This window comes from Apodemus sylvaticus, chromosome 11, assembly GCF_947179515.1.
Source record: "Apodemus sylvaticus chromosome 11, mApoSyl1.1, whole genome shotgun sequence".
NCBI lineage: Eukaryota > Metazoa > Chordata > Mammalia > Rodentia > Muridae > Apodemus > Apodemus sylvaticus.
This window is the reverse complement of record NC_067482.1, coordinates 9,083,986-9,103,710: the sequence shown is the minus strand read 5'-3', so window position 1 is coordinate 9,103,710 and position 19,725 is coordinate 9,083,986. Positions and strand designations below refer to the sequence as shown.

Below are 19,725 nucleotides of genomic sequence, written 5' to 3'. Positions count from 1 at the left end.
ACAGAGAAGAATGCAACAGGCAGACTAGGCAGAAGTACTCTTGAAAGACAGCGTGAGCCAGGCAGCTTCCCAAGCTCTACAATGCCGCCATTTTCGCCAGGAGGCTAGGCACGAGAACCCTCCTTCTTCAGCTCCCGGGCCGGTGCGACATCGAGACCAAGGTGAAGAAGCAGTTTACAGATCTATGCGATGCTTAATTTTTGATGTTAACTTGACTGGACTTTGGGAGATACCCAAAAAAACATTCAGATTCAAACCGCCTGTGTGTGTGTGTGGTTTGTTCTGTCTGTCATCTTAACCGGACCCGTACCTTCCTAGACCAAGGAATCCTGGATATCCCGAGACAGACCCATGGACTGTAACTATCGGTCTATCTATCTATCTATCTATCTATCTATCTATCTATCTATCTATCTATCTATCTATCGAGACAGGGTTTCTCTGTGTAGCCCTGGCTGTCCTGGAACTCACTCTGCAGACCAGGCTGGGCTTGAACTCAGAGATCCTCCTGCCTCTGCCTCTTCCCATAAATATGGGAAAGTTAATTATTTTACAGATTTGAATCGCATAAAATATTGGTCATAAATTGTGAGGGCTGAGTAAATAAATGCATAGTAAGCAGGTAGGTGCCAGGTGGTGTGGATGGCGATGTGGGGACAGAGGGAGGACAGGGCGATTGTAACAAGCGTCCTCCTCAGCACGAGGAGACGGCAGGGGATAAGGGAGAGTGAAAAGCTGCCGGGAGCAGCTCTGGGGAGCACACTGGCCACCAGGGCTGCCTGCCGCTGACCTCTACCCCAGGACCCCCAAGGTGGACAGAGATGAGCAGCAGCCTCACTCCTGAACCCCAGCATTCACCTCTGACCTCCACAACCACACTGCGACATGCACGCTCCTCTACCCGACACTGTGAATACAGAGAAGGAGCTGTGGGGAGAAGAGAACTAGAGGCCCACACAGACACACAGCCGGCTCCACGCTGGGAATGGTGGTGCAGGCTTCAGTCCCAGCAGCTGGAGGCAGGGGCAGATGGACCTCTGTCTTAAAGGCAGGTTTACATAGTGAGTTCCAGACCAGCCAGGGCTACACAGTGTGACCCTGTCTATAAATAGATAAATATACATGAATATGGAGGGGGCACTATAACTAATGACTATGACAGAGACGTAAGGCTGTATACCCAGCAGAAAAACACTCTGTTTAATGTTCATAAACATTTTATAAAAATAAAGTATTGCTAGAACTCCCACCACCACCACTGCCCCACACCCCAAGTAATGAATTATAAAGAGAAGTCAGGCATACAGTTCTCTACTGTTTGGAAATCTCTGAAAAGGGGACAGAGGTTGTGACCTTAAAGAGTTTGTGGTGGTTGGATCTGCTCTGCCCAGGGGAGTGGCACAAGGAGGAGGTGTGGCTGTGTTGGAGGAAGTTGTCACTGTGGGGCAGGCTCTGAGGTCTCCTAGAGCTCAAGCTCCGCCCAGTGTGGAAGCGAGTCTCCTCCTGGCTGCCTTAGGATCTAAGTGTAGGCCCTTCCTACATGCTGCAGTGCTCCCACCATGAGAACCATGAACTGAATCTGAGACTGAAAGCCAGCCCCAATTAACTGTTGTCCTTTAGAACAGTTGCCTTGGGCATGGTGTCTCTTCACAGCAATGGAAACCTACCTGAGACAAAGCTATTCCATTCATGCCAGGGGGCTGTGATGCAGGCGTTGAATCCTAGCAATTGGGAGGGAGAAGCAGAGGCAGAGGCAGGTAAATCTCTAAGTTTCAGGCTATCCTGGTCTACAGAATAAGTTCCAGGCCAGCCAGGGCTACACAGAGAAACCCTGTCTCAGACAGACAACAAACAAACACACTAATGCATTCAGATGGCTTTACTCAGCCCATTTCCTGTGCGTTGAACACAGGTCAGACAAGGTTCTGGCCACTGAACTCCACCCAACTGGCTTTCCAAATCAGTCCACTAACGTTTCAAGGAGATTTACTAAACGAACTCTTTAGGTCTTGTCAAACCTCCCCAGACAGTAGAACAGATCCCAGGAGTCGTGTCTCTAATTCCAGCACTAGGAAGGAGGCTGAGGCAGGACTCCCTCAGTTAGATCCAGTCCCACAAGTTGAAGACACAGACAACCAAACACATAGAAGAGAGAGGCCACAAAAGGGAGGGATTGAATCTCAGGAAATGTGGTTTTTCATTAAAACATTAAAGGAAACAAAGAAATCAACTCAGCAGAGGAGAGCGTACCTCCTTGCAGGCAGGTTGACCCCAGCTGCCAGGGTGGACGTACAGGTGAAGAGACAGAGCACACCTTTGGAGTAGGCCTCTTCCAGAAGCTTCCGCTCGTCATTAGTTAACCCGCTGTGGTGGTAGGCAATGCCGAAAGGGACAGTGCGCTTCAGGACAGGGCACACTTTGCCGTGGCCCACATTCCTCAGACTTCTAATCACGTCGCATTTTTCTTTCTCTCTGTGGTTTAGATAGTCCCTAGGAAAAAAGACCATCAGCTTGGGACTGCGGTTACGGCGCGGCAGTTAGGAACACCGGCTGCTCTTCCAGACGATGGGGGTTCAGTTTCCTGCACCCACATGGCACCTCACAATCATCTAGAACTCCAGTTTCAGGGGATCTGATGCCGTTTAGTGATCTCTGAAGGCATCAGGCATACACAGGGTGGGTGCATGCATATCTTGAATTACAGCTGGAAGTGCTTACCATTTTCCTTTGATACACCATGTTAGCATCCCTTTTAGTTATATATCCCTTTTATCAGTTAAGTACACAAAATGTTCTTTCTGCATATTTTGTATGTACATGCCTGTGTCTGTATCTGTGTACTGAGTGTGGACACGTCTGCACAGAGGCCAAAGGCTGACATCAAGTGGTTTTCTCATCTCTCACTAAACCTGGAATTCACTATTCAGCAAGCCTAGCTGGCCAGCGAGCTGCCGGTGGCCGTGTGCGTGCGTGTGTGTGCGTGTGTGTGTGTGTGTGTGTGTGTGAGACTGAGCTGCAGGGGCCTCGCGCGCGTGTGTGTGTGTGTATGTGTGTGTGTATGTGTGTGAGCGCGGGCGCGCGTGCCTGCTGCAGGGGCCTCGTGTATCTCCCCAGGATGGCATCACAGGCGTGTGTCAGAACGCCTGGCTTTCACCAGGATGCTAGAATGTTAACTTGGGTTATCTGACTGGGCCATCTCCCCAGGCTCATAAATGTTCTTTTAATTATTACTTCATTAACCATTAGAAATACTCTCCAAGTCTTTTGTGGATCACAGAACCTCACAAAAATAAAACTAAGGAAAAGTCCAGCTATTCATATAAACACAAGACTTTAGAGACATTTCAGATGCTTCATGGACTTCCTGAGTTTGTCACTAAACTTCATATGATATCAGGTTAGCTCCTGCTCTAGATATTATTATTATTTCTTCTACAATATATGTCTTTTGGGGAGATGGTCTGTTTAATTTTAAGGCGTAAATTTTCTGCTCTTAAAATGGAAACATACCATATAGCAAAACAATGTCTAAACACTAACACTGTAGAAACTTCAATGATATCTTAAATTATGCCAAAAAGGTGAATGGTTTTTATAAGAAAGCTTAAATCATTAATTTCCATCCTTCCCTAAGTTTTTAAAATTTGTGTGTATGTATTTAAAAATGCTTGTCTATGAGTTTGTGCTTGCGTGTGTGTGTGTGTGTGTGTGTGTGTGTGTGTGTGTGTACATGGGTGCAGGTGTCCATGGGGGCCAGAGGGTCTGACTTCTATTGGAGCTGGGTGTCAGAACTTGTCAGGCTCTCTGAAAGAGCAGGAAGTGCTCACAACCAACCACCACCATCTCTCCAGCCCAGCGTACTTAGCTTTCTTGTTTGTTTGAGACAGTGTCTCCTTATATTCGCTCTGTCTATCCTGGAATTCACTCTGTAGACCAGGCTGGCCTCAAACTCACAGAGATCCTCTTGCTCTGGCTTCCAAGCGCAGGGATTAAAGGCATGAGCTATCATGCCTGGCTGTTTTGTTTTGTTTCTTAAATAATCAAAACCATCATTGTAAAGGCAGGCTATCAATCACTGAAATTCAACTCCTTGACTGTTCCCTAAACATTTTTATCATTCTACCAGCCAGAAAAATGTAATCCTGATTTAGACCAGTCTATGCCAGTGGGATTGGGAGGTGGGTGGAGAGTGGCCAGATTAGAAGTTCCCATTGGTAGCCTCTGACTACTGAAAGCCTCAGGTAAGGGTCAAAAGGGTGTAAAGGTTAAAAACCCACAGAAGACAAACAGGGAGGAGGACAGAACCATAGGCACCGACACTTCCTGGTGGATACCGCAGAGCTCATGGCCAAACAGCTCAACTCCCAAACCAAGGCATCTCTAAAATGTGTAGGAAATTCTATCTAGTGCCCAAGATAAGAAAAGGAGGGACGTGTTAAGAAAGAGAAGGCTCAGCTGCAGCCATGGCTGGCTGTGGAGCTGTGACAGTGGTTACCCTGCCTTGCTGCTGCACCCTGCCTGGCCCACTCCCGGACATGCTGACTAAGACACAGCTGAACCCTGGGTCACTGTTCAGCCAAATCTAAGGCGTGGTGATCACTCTCTTGCAACTCTAGAATTCTCTACGTTAGTGTGAATGTCAGTTAAGCTTTCTTCGAGGTCAGTTCCTTCAGAACCTGTAAAACAACATGGTGCTCTGCTGAGAAGATAGTGATCATCCAACAAACAGAACATTTCATTCATGTTTGTGATTTATGACGAAAATAGGAGCGATTTATTAAAAAAAATTAACATACTTGCTTAAAAATTTGCACAACATTTCTGCTACATTTTCACAGTTCTTCTTACTGGGACAAAAAACCAGGCAGGAGTAGTTAGGAATAACTTCTGTCACCAATGCCACTAAGCCGTCGGGATCCATCTTCTTCAGGGCATCAGAGTACTGCAAAACAAGAAGTTACACGCTGCAACCACGCAAGTGTGACTTGAAAAACATGTAAACCGTCTCCAGAATTAAACGCTGCAGTTATCCATTACTAAAACAGGGGATGACAGCCGCACTAAACAGCAAACGGTCAATTTTCTTCATAGGTTACTCTGATGCCCTCTTCTGGTGTGTCTAAAGACAGCGACAGTGCACTCATGCACACAAATAAATAAATATTAAAAAAAGGATTAAATGATTAAGAACCAAGGATGAAACCAGCTCTAGTTATCAATAACTATTTTATGCCCACCTCCATCCGAGCAGAACAAAAAGCCAGAGAGAGAGAAGGATTGCAGCTACCAACAGTCAAAGGACCGCATAAGGAACAACGCCTTGTCCTGTCCTGAACCGTCAGAAGTGAAACAACAGTGAATTATGACAGTTTGGAGCACGGCTGGGAGGACGTGCAATAAAGGGAGTCATTTAAACTTCCTCAGTTCCTGTTACTGAAAACTAATGTATGGGTGTAGAATACACCTCATGAAATCCTAAGGCTGGGGTAAAACTGCTTCCCCTTTAAATGTGCCTCATGCTGACTGCAAGCCGCGAGCATGCAGACGTGAGCACCTCTATGCAGCAATGTGTCTGTTACAGACCATATGTTATGCTCTTCTTGTTGCCCGGTGAATGACATATCTATAAGATATGTCTCCACATTTTCATGGTTCAGGGGCTGGTTCATTAGTCAGGTGCAAATGACCTAAGAAGTACTTCCTCAAAATTCAGTAGTCATTTGCTTAGTAAGCACTTTACTGACACAAAAAGTAATGTGTGCACAAGGAGGTCTTGTCTCTCTAACTTTAGAGTGGGACTGCGTACAGCCCTGTTCTACAGTTTTTATACAGTGTTGTGTCCACCAGCTATAAAATACCCAACTTCACCAAGATATGCCAGAGAAAAGAATCCAGTGGGATCTGACATGAAAAATGAACTAGGGGCTAGGTGTGGCTCAGTGGTGTGTGCCTTGTATGGTGTAACTCAGTGCCGCTGTGTGCCCTGTATGGTGTAACTCAGTGCTGCTGTGTGCCTTGTATGGTGTAACTCAGTGCCGCTGTGTGCCTTGTATGGTGTAACTCAGTGCCGCTGTGTGCCCTGTATGGTGTAACTCAGTGCCGCTGTGTGCCCTGTATGGTGTAACTCAGTGCCCCTGTATGGTGTAACTCAGTGCTGCTGTGTGCCCTGTATGGTGTAACTCAGTGCCGCTGTGTGCCCTGTATGGTGTAACTCAGTGCCGCTGTGTGCCCTGTATGGTGTAACTCAGTGCCGCTGTGTGCCCTGTATGGTGTAACTCAGTGCCGCTGTGTGCCCTGTATGGTGTAACTCAGTGCCGCTGTGTGCCCTGTATGGTGTAACTCAGTGTCGCTGTGTGCCCTGTATGGTGTAACTCAGTGCCGCTGTGTGCCTTGTATGGTGTAACTCAGTGCCGCTGTGTGCCTTGTATGGTGTAACTCAGTGCTGCTGTGTGCCTTGTATGGTGTAACTCAGTGCCGCTGTGTGCCTTGTATGGTGTAACTCAGTGCCGCTGTGTGCCTTGTATGGTGTAACTCAGTGCTGCTGTGTGCCTTGTATGGTGTAACTCAGTGCTGCTGTGTGCCTTGTATGGTGTAACTCAGTGCTGCTGTGTGCCTTGTATGGTGTAACTCAGTGCTGCTGTGTGCCTTAAAGGCCCTGGTTCTAGCCCTAGCACTACAAACAAAACAAAGAGGAAAGCAGCTGTATTCAGTCAGCACCTTGTTTTCCATGGCAGATCAGGCACCTCTCACCTCAAATCTTCCCCAAATACAGACCGACGAGGCCCCCTGGGGTCTGCTGCAGGGCCCAGCACACCTGGGCACAAAGGCCAGGAGCCTGGACGAGGCTTCCCCTCGCACCTTGTACGTCAGGAGCCGGGAAAAGGTCATGCCGTTCTCAGCCTGGCTGTCCACCTCATAGATGGTGTCATTTACTTTCAGGAACTCTTTTAATTCCACCTGGAGTTAAAGGAAACCGTCAATTAATATACAGTTTGTAGATTGAAATCCTATAAAATGTTTTAACACGGGGCAGCTGCACAGAGACCTGGGCGTTTCTCAGACCCGACAGATGGGCTTTAGATTAAATGCTAAGCTTCCTCCTTTCCTCTGCCTCTTTCTTTGCATAAAAACAGGAATTAACATCCTGGAAAAAAAATCACTTTTGAGTTGGACAGTATACATTCCAAAGGCGGCCAGATGCTTCTGGATTTGCTACGAATGGTAGGGATGAGGGCTGCAGAGTGGCTCAGTGGTTAAGTCTGCTCCCCAGAGGACCCTCAGGTCTCAGCACCCACAACAGCTTACTTACAACTGCCTGAGACTCCTGCTGCAGCGAGCCTGGTGCCCTTTGCTGGTCTCTGCAGGCACCACAAACCCGGCAGATACTCAGACACATCCACATGAATGAAAACTAGGTAAGAGAATATGTAGGAACAGGTGGTAGTGCCATTTTCTCTTTTGTATTATTTCTTAAGATCTACAACTTTCTGTGTTAGTCATCAGTTTTCATTTTAAATGCCACTTGAGTACTCATGGATAGGAAGTCTGCAAACAGATGTTCTTTCAGTGTGTGTGTGTGTGTGTGTGTGTGTGTGTGTGTGTAGGTGCTCACATGTGTGTGCACATACATGAGGAGAGAGGACACACTTCAGGTGTTTCTCCTTAGGCACTGTCTTATTCCTGACAAGCCTCTTACTTCCCTGAACCTTGCCAAGGAGGCCAGGACAGACCTCCTGTCTTAGCACTGGGATTACAGGACACAGAGTGCGCCTGGCTGCGCTGTGGGGCCCTGAGGACAGAAGATTGCACAGCCAGCACCTTAGCAACTGCCTATCTCCCCTGCCCTCAGTTCACTGGGTTTTAAAGGTGCAATCTTGAGGGATTTTTGTTTGTCTGTCTGTTTTCCAAAGAAGGGTGCTTGTCTATGTAGCCCTGGAACTGTAGACCAGGCTGGCCTTGCTTCTGCCTGGGATTAAAGGCATGTACCACCACAGACCAGCCAAAAAAAAAAAAAGACATCTAAGGTCAGAAAATATTTCCTGAAAACTTTTATATTTTGCACAAGTGTAAAACAATACATTTCAAGATAGTATTTAGTGACTTTCAAGATTACTATTTAAGAACCTAGACACAGAACCTCCACACTGGAACTTTGGACAGACAGTAGAAGTACATTGCACACAGTCTTCAAGTAGCTATGAGTTATACTTTTACTTTAGCCAAGCATTTTAGGAATGCTGTTATTAGATTGAAATTTAAATCCATATGAGTGTAGTATTGAACCTATATCCCAGCACTTGGGAGGTGGAGACAGGAGGATTAGGAGTTCAGGGTCATCCTTGGCTAGTGGCTTAGTCAGGGTTCTATTCCTGTACAAACACCATGACCAAGAAGCAAGCTGGGGAGGAAAGGGTTTATTCAGCTTACACTTCCACATTGCAGTTCATCACTAAAGGAAGTCAGGACTGGAACTCAAGCAGGTCAGGAAGCAGGAGCTGATGCAGAGGCAATGGAGAGATGTTTCTTACTGGCTTGCTTCCCCCGGCTTGCTCAGCTTGCTTTCTTATAGAACCCAAGTGCACTAGCCCAAAGATGGTACCACCCACAAGGGCCCCTCACCACTTGATCATTAATTGAGAAAATGCCCCACAGCTGGATCTCATGGAGGCACTTCCCCAACTGAAGCTCCTTTCTCTGTGATAACTCCAGCCTGTGTCAAATTGACACACAAAACCAGCCAGTACAGCTAGGTAGATAGTTCCAGAATAGTCTGGGATGCGAGACCTTGTCTCAAAACCAAGGGGAAAGTCCAGGTCAAGCCTTGGCTTATCTTTAGAAGAACTGCAACTACTGAAGCACACGCACTTGATAAGATTTTACAAGCTTTCTCCTTGACAGAGTCTTGCTAGACAGCCCAGGGCTACTCTGAGCTCAGGATGTAGCTCTGGCTGGCCTAGAACTCGAGCTCCCCTACCTTAGTCTCCTGAATGCTAGGATTACATGTCTGCATCACCAAGCCTGGCTAAAGGGATTTCTTTAAATAAAATAAATAAAACATTTTTCTTTTACAGATTCCATATACAAATATTAAATTTACATCATTTGCACCCCATCTCTACCTCTAAGTTTATTACCTCGTTTTCAAAAATTATTGTTGCATGCTCACGCGCACACACCCTTCCTTCTGAGTTCATTCAGAATTGTTTGTATTCATAAGTGTTTAGGGGTCTGAACCCTTGGGGCTGGTTAACCTGTCAGGGTATTCTTCCCTGAGAAGTCTGATTCTCTGTCTCTTGTTTTATTTCTTTAACTTTTAAGTATGGATGATTTGCCTGCATTTTCCCTGTGTGCCACATGTGTGCAGTGTCACTGGGAGCCAGAGGGCACTGAGTCCCATGGGACCGGAGTATACAAGAACTTAGTGAGCCACCACATGGATGCTGAAAATTGAACCCAGGACCTCTGGAAGAGCCGGCAGTACTGTGACCACTTAGCCATCTCTCCAGACTGATTCCCTTTTAGTAAAACTGACAGGTGGTGGCTCTACATCTAGGGCAGGGCTTTATGAGACTAAAACTGTGGCATGTGTAATTAATTTTCACATCGCCCTTGTATGGGAGCCATGCTGTCTGCGCTGTTGATTTTAGTACACAGGCTCCTGAAGTGGGAACTAAGGTAACTTTTGGATGTTGACAGTAGGTCTGCACATCTCTCTTGAAATCCTGCCCAGTTAAAGCCCTGACTTCAGATACTGATACAAGTTCTGGGAAAGCCCATTCAGTGAGTGCCCACTGGGGTTTGCTCTCCGGCAACTGTTGCAGGTGTGAGTGACTGAAGACAAGGTCCCTGCCTCAGCTGACACTCTCCATACCAAGCTGTTATCATATGGGTGTGTGGAGGGACGGCTGTGCCTTTCCCACCCGGCTGTTCTGTAACACACCATGCTCACCGCTCAGCTATTCTGTAACACACCACGCTCACCGCTCTAGTTTCTGAAATGAACACATTATAAGCAGCACAGCGCAAACCTTGGGTACATACTGGTCGGAACTGACTGCTGTAATACTCGGCTTTAAGGAACGCCTGCAGGTCTTCTACATTGTTTAATGTTGCACTCATGCCGATAATCTGAGTTGTCTCTAGAACAAACCAAAGCATTAGGGAACTATCTCCTTTATGTCTGAAAGAAACATTAGCAATACTTCAGTGCTATTCTGTATGGGAATTTCACAGAGGAATGGGTTTGAAGGAAATGAACTTTAGCCACCTGTGACGGTGGCTGCTCACAGAACCTTCCCCTTGGAAAGGAATTGTAACCTGGAAATACAGACCACAGCACACAGCCAGTCCTCCAAGCCTGGAGGAAGATGACAGTAGTGTAACCATCCTGGTTAGATATCCTGAAGATAGATAGATATCCTGAAGGTAGAATATCCTGAAGATATTCTAAGGAGACAGTTAGGTTCCTTTTTATTGATCAGACCACTGAAATGATGGACTTCAGGAAAGGTAACTTCCCTAGGGGTCTCATGCTGGGGCCCTCGTACCCAGAGCAGGAGCCTGCCTCCTAGAAAGAGATTTCCTATTTCCAGCAAATCTGGAAAGACTCCAGCTGGGACGGTGACGAGCCAGTGATGGGCAACACTGCACACTGGCCAGGACTGCATGCCTCTCTCTTTGGTCAAACTGTACAATGTCCCATCACTGTCACCTCTGCTTTGATGGAACTGTAGAATGCCCCATCACTGTCACCTCTGCCTTGATGGAACTGTAGAATGCCCCATCACTGTCACCTCTGCCTTGATGGAACTGTAGAATGCCCCATCACTGTCACCTCTGCCTTGATGGAACTGTAGAATGTCCCATCGCTTGCTATCCCTGTCCTTTCATTCTCCCTGAGATATTCGTTGGATGCCGGCAGGAACTGCAGCTCCCCCCCCCCCCCCCCGCTGCCCCCCCCAACTCTAGCACTAGAAACAGTAGCTGCCTGGTAACTTGAAAAGGAAAGAAAAGACAAGACTGCATGGTGCTACAATCTGCATAAGTGCGATTACTTTTCATAATTTAAAAAAAACTATTCTTGGGGCCAGGGGTGTAGCTCAGTGCTTGAGCACATGATCAGAATATGTGATGTACTGGACTCAAGTGCTAGCACCCTCCAACGAAATGACATTATATCAAATGATCTTTCCATAGATAAGGTAAGCACTACAACAGCACATAGATAAGCAGATGTCTTTAGAACATTTTATGAATATTAAAAGACAATTGGGTGCTGCAAAATAGTCCCTTAATGTGACCCCTGGAATGCAGCTTGCCAGGTGGGGGGTGGGGGGGCTTAGGGGATGGGGGGGTGGGGAGGTGGGGTGGTGCAGTTCTGTATCTCGGCACTCAGAAGGCACAGGCAGGTTTTCTGGGCCTTTGAGGCTACCCTGTTTACAAGCAAGTTCCAAGCCAGCCAGAGCTATACAGTAAGACCCTGTCTTAAAGAAAAAAAAAAAGCCGGGCGGTGGTGGTGCACACCTGTAATCCCAGCACTCTGGGAGACAGAGGCAGGCGGATTTCTGAGTTTGAGGCCAGCCTGATCTACAGAGTGAGTTCCAGGACAGCCAGGGCTATACAGAGAAACCCTGTCTCGAAAAAACCAAATCCAAACAAACAAACAAACAAACAAACAAAACCAAACAAAAAAAGAAAAAAAAAAGAAAATTCAAAATAAGTCCATATGGCTCCATTGGGAGGATGGTGATGGCGCTGGAGTGGTGATGGAAGCAGGCCGTGCCCAGTGCCACGTGTGCCACGGAGGAGCAGCACGGGTCCTCATGTAACCTTCCCACTGTCTCGCCAGGCCAGCCCCGCCACGGTCCCCATCTCACAGAGACATGGAGGCCCCTGGTATGCCTAAGCAGGCAATGGCAGCTGTCTGGGAACAGGCCCACTTCAAGGCCCGCTGTAGCCCTCACCCACCCATACTCTTTCAACAGAAATTTATGAGCTTCTAGGCTGAGGCAGGAAGCTTAAATATCTTGTTCGAGGCGATGTAATCTAGCGATAGAATCACGCCGCTTACACACAGAGCTGACTACAGGTCAATACTCACTGCTGGTGTAGAGGACTTTTGCCAGGGTCATCTCCAGTATGGCACCACGGCTCCCTTCACCAATCATGTGCAACTGTGATTTAAAGGTGGGGGTGGGGAGTGAAAGTCAGATTTCATTTCCTGTTTATATAAAATGGCTGTTTTGTGCAGAATGAGCATACACTGGGTTTTGGAACTCTAGTACATATATACCATTTCTCTAATGCCTTAGGTTGTTAAAAATTGGGGCAGGATCCTGATACATCTGGGACTGATGAGTAGCATTATAAAACATCTTCACAGATACACATTCACATTTCAGAAACATCTGCAAGAAACCTAATTTAAGATTATCCACCATGGAATGCCCCCTTGTGCTCTCTTGCACGTTGTTAGTTACTAAGAAGATCCAAACTGGGGAAACGAGCTAGTATCAGAAATATGACATTAACCAACCTCATCGACGACGACCAGACCCAGAGTGCCTATCCTTCCGGTTTCGATAAAAGCGTTCACCAGGCTGTGCCCTTTCTCGATGGTGGCGATATACAGCGACTTCTTTTCCCTCCTTTTAATCGGAGGGAATCTTCCTTTGCTTCCAGCGTATTCTTCAACAAAGAAACCAAGTTCTATCCCAAAACTCGACAAACTAGAAATCTAGGATATTAAATAAACAAAAACAGTAAGAGGTTGAGTTAAAAGTCAGAGGGATCCCATTAATCTAAAATCGTCCCCCTCTGTGGGTCCAATCTAGGATCGCCTAGCTAGGAACTGCTGGTTGATCTTTACCAAATAAGTATGTGCAACACTTTATTATATGAGGACGGGTGTTCTGTCTGCATACACACCCGTGCACAGTGCATGCAGAGCCAGAGGCCAAAGATGGTGATGGATTCCCTCGGACTCAGCCACGAGTGGCTGCTCAGGCCTAACCCTAAGGCTCCTGGAGGAGTGGCCAGACTCTTACCCTGCTCTCCAACCCCGGTATGTGCTAACTTTTAAACTACAACATGAAAACAGGCTTTACCCGTCACCTTTCTTATGAAAGCTACATCATTTATCCTGATGAGGTAAAGAGCCGGTTTCTGGTTAAAAAAGCAGGCTAAATGTTAATGGAACATTTAAAACACAGTGCAAAGTAACTTATGAAAAACTATATGCAGTTGCTACTAGAAAATAGTTAAGTGCTTGGTATTAGTTTTGTACATACTGAAAAAATATGACTTAGCTCAAAGTTAGTTTTTAGATCTTAGTGTCATATTAGAAAGTGACAACTCCTTAAGCACAGACCTTTTCTTGGACAATTGCCACGTACGGAAGGATCATCAAAACATCTTTCTGTCGGCAGAGCAGTTCTTGCAGCATTAAGATCTCAGCCACAAGGGTCTTTCCGCCACTCGTTGGCAAGGAATATATTAAATTTTTTCTTTCTTGCACAGAACTTAACGTTAAACATGTATGCTGCCAGTCTGTAGAATTTAAAGAAAAATGCAAGAGATTATTTTCCCTTCTATGCTCTCTGGATTTTTTTCCTGGGAGGAAATCCAGATGTGGCGATCTTCTCATGAGGAGAAATGTGACTCTTAGGGATGGTAAATGCCCCAAACCCTGAATGTGTGCAGCCTGCTGTCTGCTCAGGTGAGCTCAGACTTGTCAATAGGTAGTAAACCGGCTCACCCCACAACAGTTACAGTCGAAGGGGTCAAATTCCAACAGGGCAGACAGTTGCCTGTGGCCAAGAGCAGCATGAGAACCTGTGTCCATTTTAAAACCTTCCTTCTTTTTTAAGATCATATAAGCTTACCTCCCTCACCCACTGAAGAGTCTCTTTGCAGAAATAGGGAGAGGAAGAAAAGAAAATCTGCAAGCTCTAGCACAAACCACAAGTCTTCAGTTAGCTTTCTTACGGACAATTCAAATTCCTATGGTGCTTTGGTTCCTCTGCATCCAGATGGCCTTTGACGAGCCCAGACATCCTTTTAAGTGAGGCATAAAAGGCATATGATTTAAAGCATAAAAGGCTTCGGTTACTAACTGGCACACCCAGGCTCATGTTGCTCCCGCCCCCAGTCAGTGAGAAATAATCGAGGAGAGTAGGGCAGGGAGACATTGTAAAAACTGGCACTCCATGCAATAAAGGCTGGGGATGCACTTGGCCTGGTAGTGCCCACTCAGCATGTACGAAGGCCTGCATTTCATCTCCAGCACCCACTGAGGGACAGGGGCTCATGCCTGTCATTCTAGCACCTGAGTATGGAGACAGATCAGAAGTGCAAGTTCATCCCCAACTACTTAGCTAGACTGGGTTCCACCAGGCCCTGGTTTAAAATAATAATGGAAGTAATTTGAGGTGAATATCAACAGTGAATGTTAGTATGCTTTTCTGTGTGGTTGTTTAGCTTGCATGTATGTATATGAATACACACATATATGCCATCCACCACTTACATGTACCCTGCCTGGTGCTGAGACTTGGACCCAGGACCCAGTGAATGTTCTTTACTGTTGAACCATTTCTCTAGCCCGAGCAGCAGTATTTTATCATTAGAGAAACAGGCAAAGTAATCAATACATAAAAACAAACTACCAACAGGAAGGGAAAAAAATTGCACACAGAAACCCAGAGCAGAGTACAGAGGGAAGAAACCACTGTACGGTTTGTGAGAACATCAGCTGCCAGGCTCTTTTGGGAAGTCGGCGTTTCCTCTGGGATTCTCCATTGACACAGAGGAGGGCGCAAACAGTACGAATAGAACGTTAATCAAATCATTGTCTAACAGGTACTGTGGGATAGGGTGAGGACAAGTTAAAATGCTACCACAATTAAGCAATTCAAAGCTTAAAAATGGGAATCCGGGGCAGAGAGAAAGGAGGTCTGGTGCGTGAGGTCATTTGTTGCCAAGCTTTATCCCAAGGACTCACACAGTGAATGGACGGAACTAAGTCCCATGTGCTGCCTGACTCCCATGTGCACCCCACACGTACAAGTATACAAAATAAATGGGAAAAAAGTTAAAAACTGAGTCTAAATTTGGGCAATTTACACATTTCTGTGGGTTAAGAAAACTCACCCCAAACTTAAAGGGTTTGAATATATTGTTTTAAAAAGTGAGACTGGAAGTGTATGCAGACCTTTAATCCTAGTACTAGGGAGGAGGGGCAGGTAGGCTGCTGTGAATTCCAGGCAGCCAGGGCCAGTGAGACTCCTCCTCCTCCTAAAAACAAGGCATTAAAATAGTTATGCCTGAGTAACAAATGCAACTTTATTTTTTAGTGATTCCCAAATACACATAATGACTTTCTGTTTTGAAAATATTAAGCTGGAGAGATGGCTCAGCAGTTGAGAGTGCTGTTTCCAGAGGTCCTGAGTTCAATTCCCAGCAACCACCTGGTGGCTCACAACCACGTGTAACGGGATCCAATGACCTCTTCTGATATCTATGAAAACAGCTACAGTGTACTCATATAAATAAAATAAATAAATCTTTAAAAAGAAATTAAGCTGAGAGGTTCATCTCAGTAGTAAAGTGTGTGCTTAATGTGCAAGGCATTAGAAGACGAATAAACCAAAATATTTAAAATGTAAATTAAGTATTTCAGATTGGTATCAGTTACCAGTTATGAAACTGCAGGTGTTCATACGGAAACTTGGCCACAGAGGCATGTGCACACATGCATTACCCTCACGTATGCAAAGCTGTGTGCTGAGGCTTTTACTTAGACATGATATATATAACTGACAGTCATTATAATTAAATTATCATATATTTGGCAAAGTATCTAACTACACTACAAAACAATTGTTTGCCCCACCCCCACCCCCTTTTAAATAGATAAGGCACTGTTTAAGTAACAAGGCCAGAGTTAGAGGCTGACAAAATCTGGCAGTTGAGGACTCTATAAAGCACAATTGACTAAGTACAGTGCTAGATACTTAAACGTAGAGTTCCATCCATGTCCTAGCCGAGCACTGTATTATAGCCTCAGTCTTTGGGACACCAATGTAGAAAGAGCATCAGTTTGGGACAAGCCTGTGCTACGAGATCCTGTTTTAAAACCTGAAGGCTAGGAATGTAGTTCAGAGGCAGGGTAGCTTTCACGTCATGGGTTCAGTGTTGAATACCACAGACTACCTACCTACTCCAAAAGCAAGACAAAGTAGGAGAGTCCTACAGTCCTACCCTCAAGGAACCCCTTTGGTAGCAGACTGAGACTCAATGAAGCAGCGGTAGAAGGGCAGAGGGAAGAAAGTTAGCATGTACTTAGGACTGCAGGGCTGTACGCAATACCCAGCACTGGACTGTTTGCTCCCAAGCCACGTGCCTCACAACTTAGAATGCCTTGGATTCCATGTTTATGTGTACAAGTGTATATCTAGTCCCAGTGGTCTGAAGAGGGCCTCAGATCCCCTGGAGCTGGAGTTACAGATGGCCGTAAGCCACCGTGTGGGCGCTGTGAGCAGACAGTCCTGAGGGAACAGGCCTCTTAGCTGCGGAGCCATCTAGAATGTCTAGACTCTTACTGTCTGAAGGAAGGGAGCCTTTATTTTCCTATCATTCTACTTCTCCAACCTGTCTTCTGACAATCCATGTCTTCAAATAGTTCAAAAGTTCTCCCAAGGATGCTGTCAGTGATGGCTGACAGACTCATCTCCTAGGATGGCAGCTGCTGTCCCCTTGTTTACCATGGTCTATCTGAAATATATGCAAGGACTCAGGACTTTCGAAAAACATCACATAGCTATTATTACTGCAGTCGTTTTAAAAAAATTTTATTGTATGTGCATTGGTGTTCTTCTTGCTTGTATGTGTGTGAACTGGAGTTACAGGCAGTGACAGCTGTGGTGTGGGTACTGGGAATTGAACTGGCTACTGTTCTGAGTCCTCTGGAAGGGTAGCTGGTGCTCTTAACTGCTGAGCCAACTCTCTAGCACCCTACTGCAGTCTTTCTGCACTTAAATCTTAGCCGTCTTTAAATGTGTTTAATTTTAGCGGCTACGACTGACTTCTTTCACTTGAGATTCTGAGCATTCAAAGGAATTTCAACAACCAAATGCCAAGGAAACAGTAAGAGCTAACCAGAGGAGAGCCAGAAGCAGATGTGAAGGGACGGAAGCTGTTGCGTGGGCCACAGCAGGCCCTGCAGCTGCTCTGGAAGCATGCCTTAGGTGACGGCAGAGAAGCGAGCTGACTGAAGACTGCTCAGGCAGGAGACAAAGCCAGATGCCTGCCGTGAGAAGGACATAAGGGCACAAGGAAGGAAGGAAGTCCAGGAGAGGGATGCAGGGTTAACAACGCAGCTCATATTCTGGTCCTTCAAGATTAGAAACGGAGCCAGGGAATCACCTGTCTCCACCGATTTGGATTAAAACTATAATACTATTTGAATTATAACTTTGGTTTCCGTTTTACAAAAAGTATTACCATATAGTTTTTTGATTCCTTTCAACTGAATGTAAAGGTCTCTCACTTTGCTGGGCAGCGAATAAAAGGGACCAAGATCATCTGATGGTGACTCAATGGCTTTCTTAGCGACGCTGATCTCCTCAGACAGGAGCGTCTCTTTGAGTTGTTTACTCCTGGGGAATACTGGGGCCTGGGCCCTGGCGTTCTCGGCCATGGCACTTTTCAGACGGTCTTTAATGCTTTTTCTCCTGTTTGTCTCTGAAGAAGCCCCAACGTTAGAGGAGTCAGCATTTTGCCGGGGTTGCTCTAGGTGGTTGCAGGCCAATTCTTCATTTGATGACTTATGTGAGCTTCTGTCTCTTTCCTTAGTAGACTGGTCACCCAAAGCTTTTGAAGAGTTCTGCATGTTTTCAAAATACAAAATCTGAGAAGAAGGCACATCAAAAGAAAGATCATCTCCAGCTTCTGGTTCAGCAGGGCTGCCTTGATCAGTCTGCTTCCTTATGTGTTCTCTAGGTTCAGAGTCAGCAGCGTCGTTCACAGCAGCAACCCCGAGGCTGTCTTTGACGCCATGGCTCCCACATTCAGACAGTTGTATATATCTCTGTTCCAGGTCATCAACTTGAGCTAAGAAGGAATTTTCTGTAAAGCTGTTATAGTCACCAAACATATCCTCTTCACTGTCATTTCCCTGAGAAGAAACAAAGATACACACATTCATTCCATCCTCATTTTTTTTAAAAAAAAAAAGAATGTTCTGGCAAAGGACTATCCCAAAAGTATCACCATATACAAATTATTCTCTGAATACTTATCATCATCACCAAATAAAAGAAACAAGTCCAGAGAGTCGTTCTGTCTTGCCTAAACAGTACTGCTGGATTATTATGGGATATCAGGATGCTTAAAAATATTTTTTTTTGAACCAGGACAGGATCTCATCTACCAGAGGCTACAGTCTTGCTCCTCCTGCCAGTCTCCTGAGTGCATCACATCACCATACCTGGTTTTATGAGGTACTGGGCTCAATCCCAGGGCATTGGGCATTCTAAGTAAGCATTCTACCAGCTCGGCTATATCCCCAGCTCAGCCCAAGGGGTGATACCGGAATTCTAAATATTCCAGTGATGTGGTGTAAGCCCAGGGCCTGCCCCAGGCTCCACTGCTGAGCTCAAACCCCAGGTTTTGGCATTTTAATTCTCAGACCTATGCTAAAGCATTAAGGACCGAAAGAACAGTAATCATTTACAACATTCAATAGATGCTTCTGATAACTGCAGTAATTCCGGCCAAGGCGCTAAGGTAGAAGCTGGTCTGCTACAAAATCATCATTTACCACTAGACACTACAATGAAATTCTGTTCTGAACTTGGAATTGAGGCAGTTATGTGCACACTCATGTAGGGAGGCTTACAGAACAGAGATGTAAACTGGGAGATAATAATTACTTATTGAGTCACAACTTAGTCTTTCAACTTCCTAGGACTTAGTTACCGTTGTAAAATCTACATAGTATGGCTAGTTTAATAACGTAACTAGCACTTAATGGGTCATCATTAAAAACTTATTAGTAAAGTAGAAACAAGCCATTTGGAAGGCTAGCTTTCTGTCTGTCACGTCAGTTAATTGCTCCGTGAAAACTTTTTACGACAGGGGATGGAGGGAATGTGTGGGTTTGACATCGATCTAGAAGTCCGGGGTTTAAGCAGCATCTCCCAAGTGCTGGAGATCAAGGATAACAACGGTGAGAAAAGCGAGTGAAGGCTACTCATGCTGTGCACCTGCCGGCGCAGCCGTGCCCGGGGCGGAGGAAGGGGTTGTTACCGCGGCCCTAGGATGACAGGACCGGGCGAGTCAGCGGGGATGCGGGGACTCAGCAGGGCTGTACCTGGGCGGACTCCGGGCTCCCGGTTTTCCGGCGGCGGCGGCTTTCGGCTGCAGCTTCGTCCTCCGTGTCCTCGGTGGCCTGGAGCTCGGCCCGGGTCGGGGAGGCACCGAGGCTCTCTGGGCTGCCGCGGTTCCTTTTGCGGACAGACACCCGCCGGCGGATGCGGGAACAGCCGCCCTCCATGACAACGGCCCAGAGTCCCTGCGACAGCCGCCCTCGGTGCAGACCGGGGCTGGTGCCGCCGTTCTGGAGCGTAAGTTAAGTAACCCAGCATCAGCTCTCCATCTCTCCGCAGCGCAGCCCCGTGTCACGTGACTTCCGGTCCGGGGAGCGCGGGAACACGAAGGTGCTGT

The 19,725-nt window shown here is 46.3% G+C and overlaps 1 protein-coding gene across 4 annotated transcripts in view; it reads right to left on the bottom strand.

Moving 5' to 3' along the window:
* The window catches only part of Helq (helicase, POLQ like), a 41,137-nt gene extending 21,455 nt beyond the window's left edge, over window positions 1-19,682 (bottom strand). For 2 of the 4 annotated variants that reach the window (XM_052199590.1, XM_052199591.1), the window contains exons 1-9: window positions 19,373-19,682; window positions 17,503-18,175; window positions 13,370-13,548; window positions 12,536-12,736; window positions 12,101-12,173; window positions 10,042-10,139; window positions 6,859-6,957; window positions 4,797-4,942; window positions 2,251-2,490 (exon numbers count right to left, since the gene is read on the bottom strand). In XM_052199590.1, the coding sequence (XP_052055550.1) occupies window positions 2,251-2,490; window positions 4,797-4,942; window positions 6,859-6,957; window positions 10,042-10,139; window positions 12,101-12,173; window positions 12,536-12,736; window positions 13,370-13,548; window positions 17,503-18,175; window positions 19,373-19,555 (1,892 nt within the window). In that variant the 5' untranslated portion in view covers window positions 19,556-19,682. Of the gene's footprint in view, window positions 1-2,250; window positions 2,491-4,796; window positions 4,943-6,858; window positions 6,958-10,028; window positions 10,140-12,100; window positions 12,174-12,535; window positions 12,737-13,369; window positions 13,549-17,502; window positions 18,176-19,372 lie in introns of those variants that run through there. The other 2 variants (XM_052199592.1, XM_052199593.1) reach the window with 2 other exon arrangements.
* Window positions 19,683-19,725: the final 43 nt, after the last annotated feature.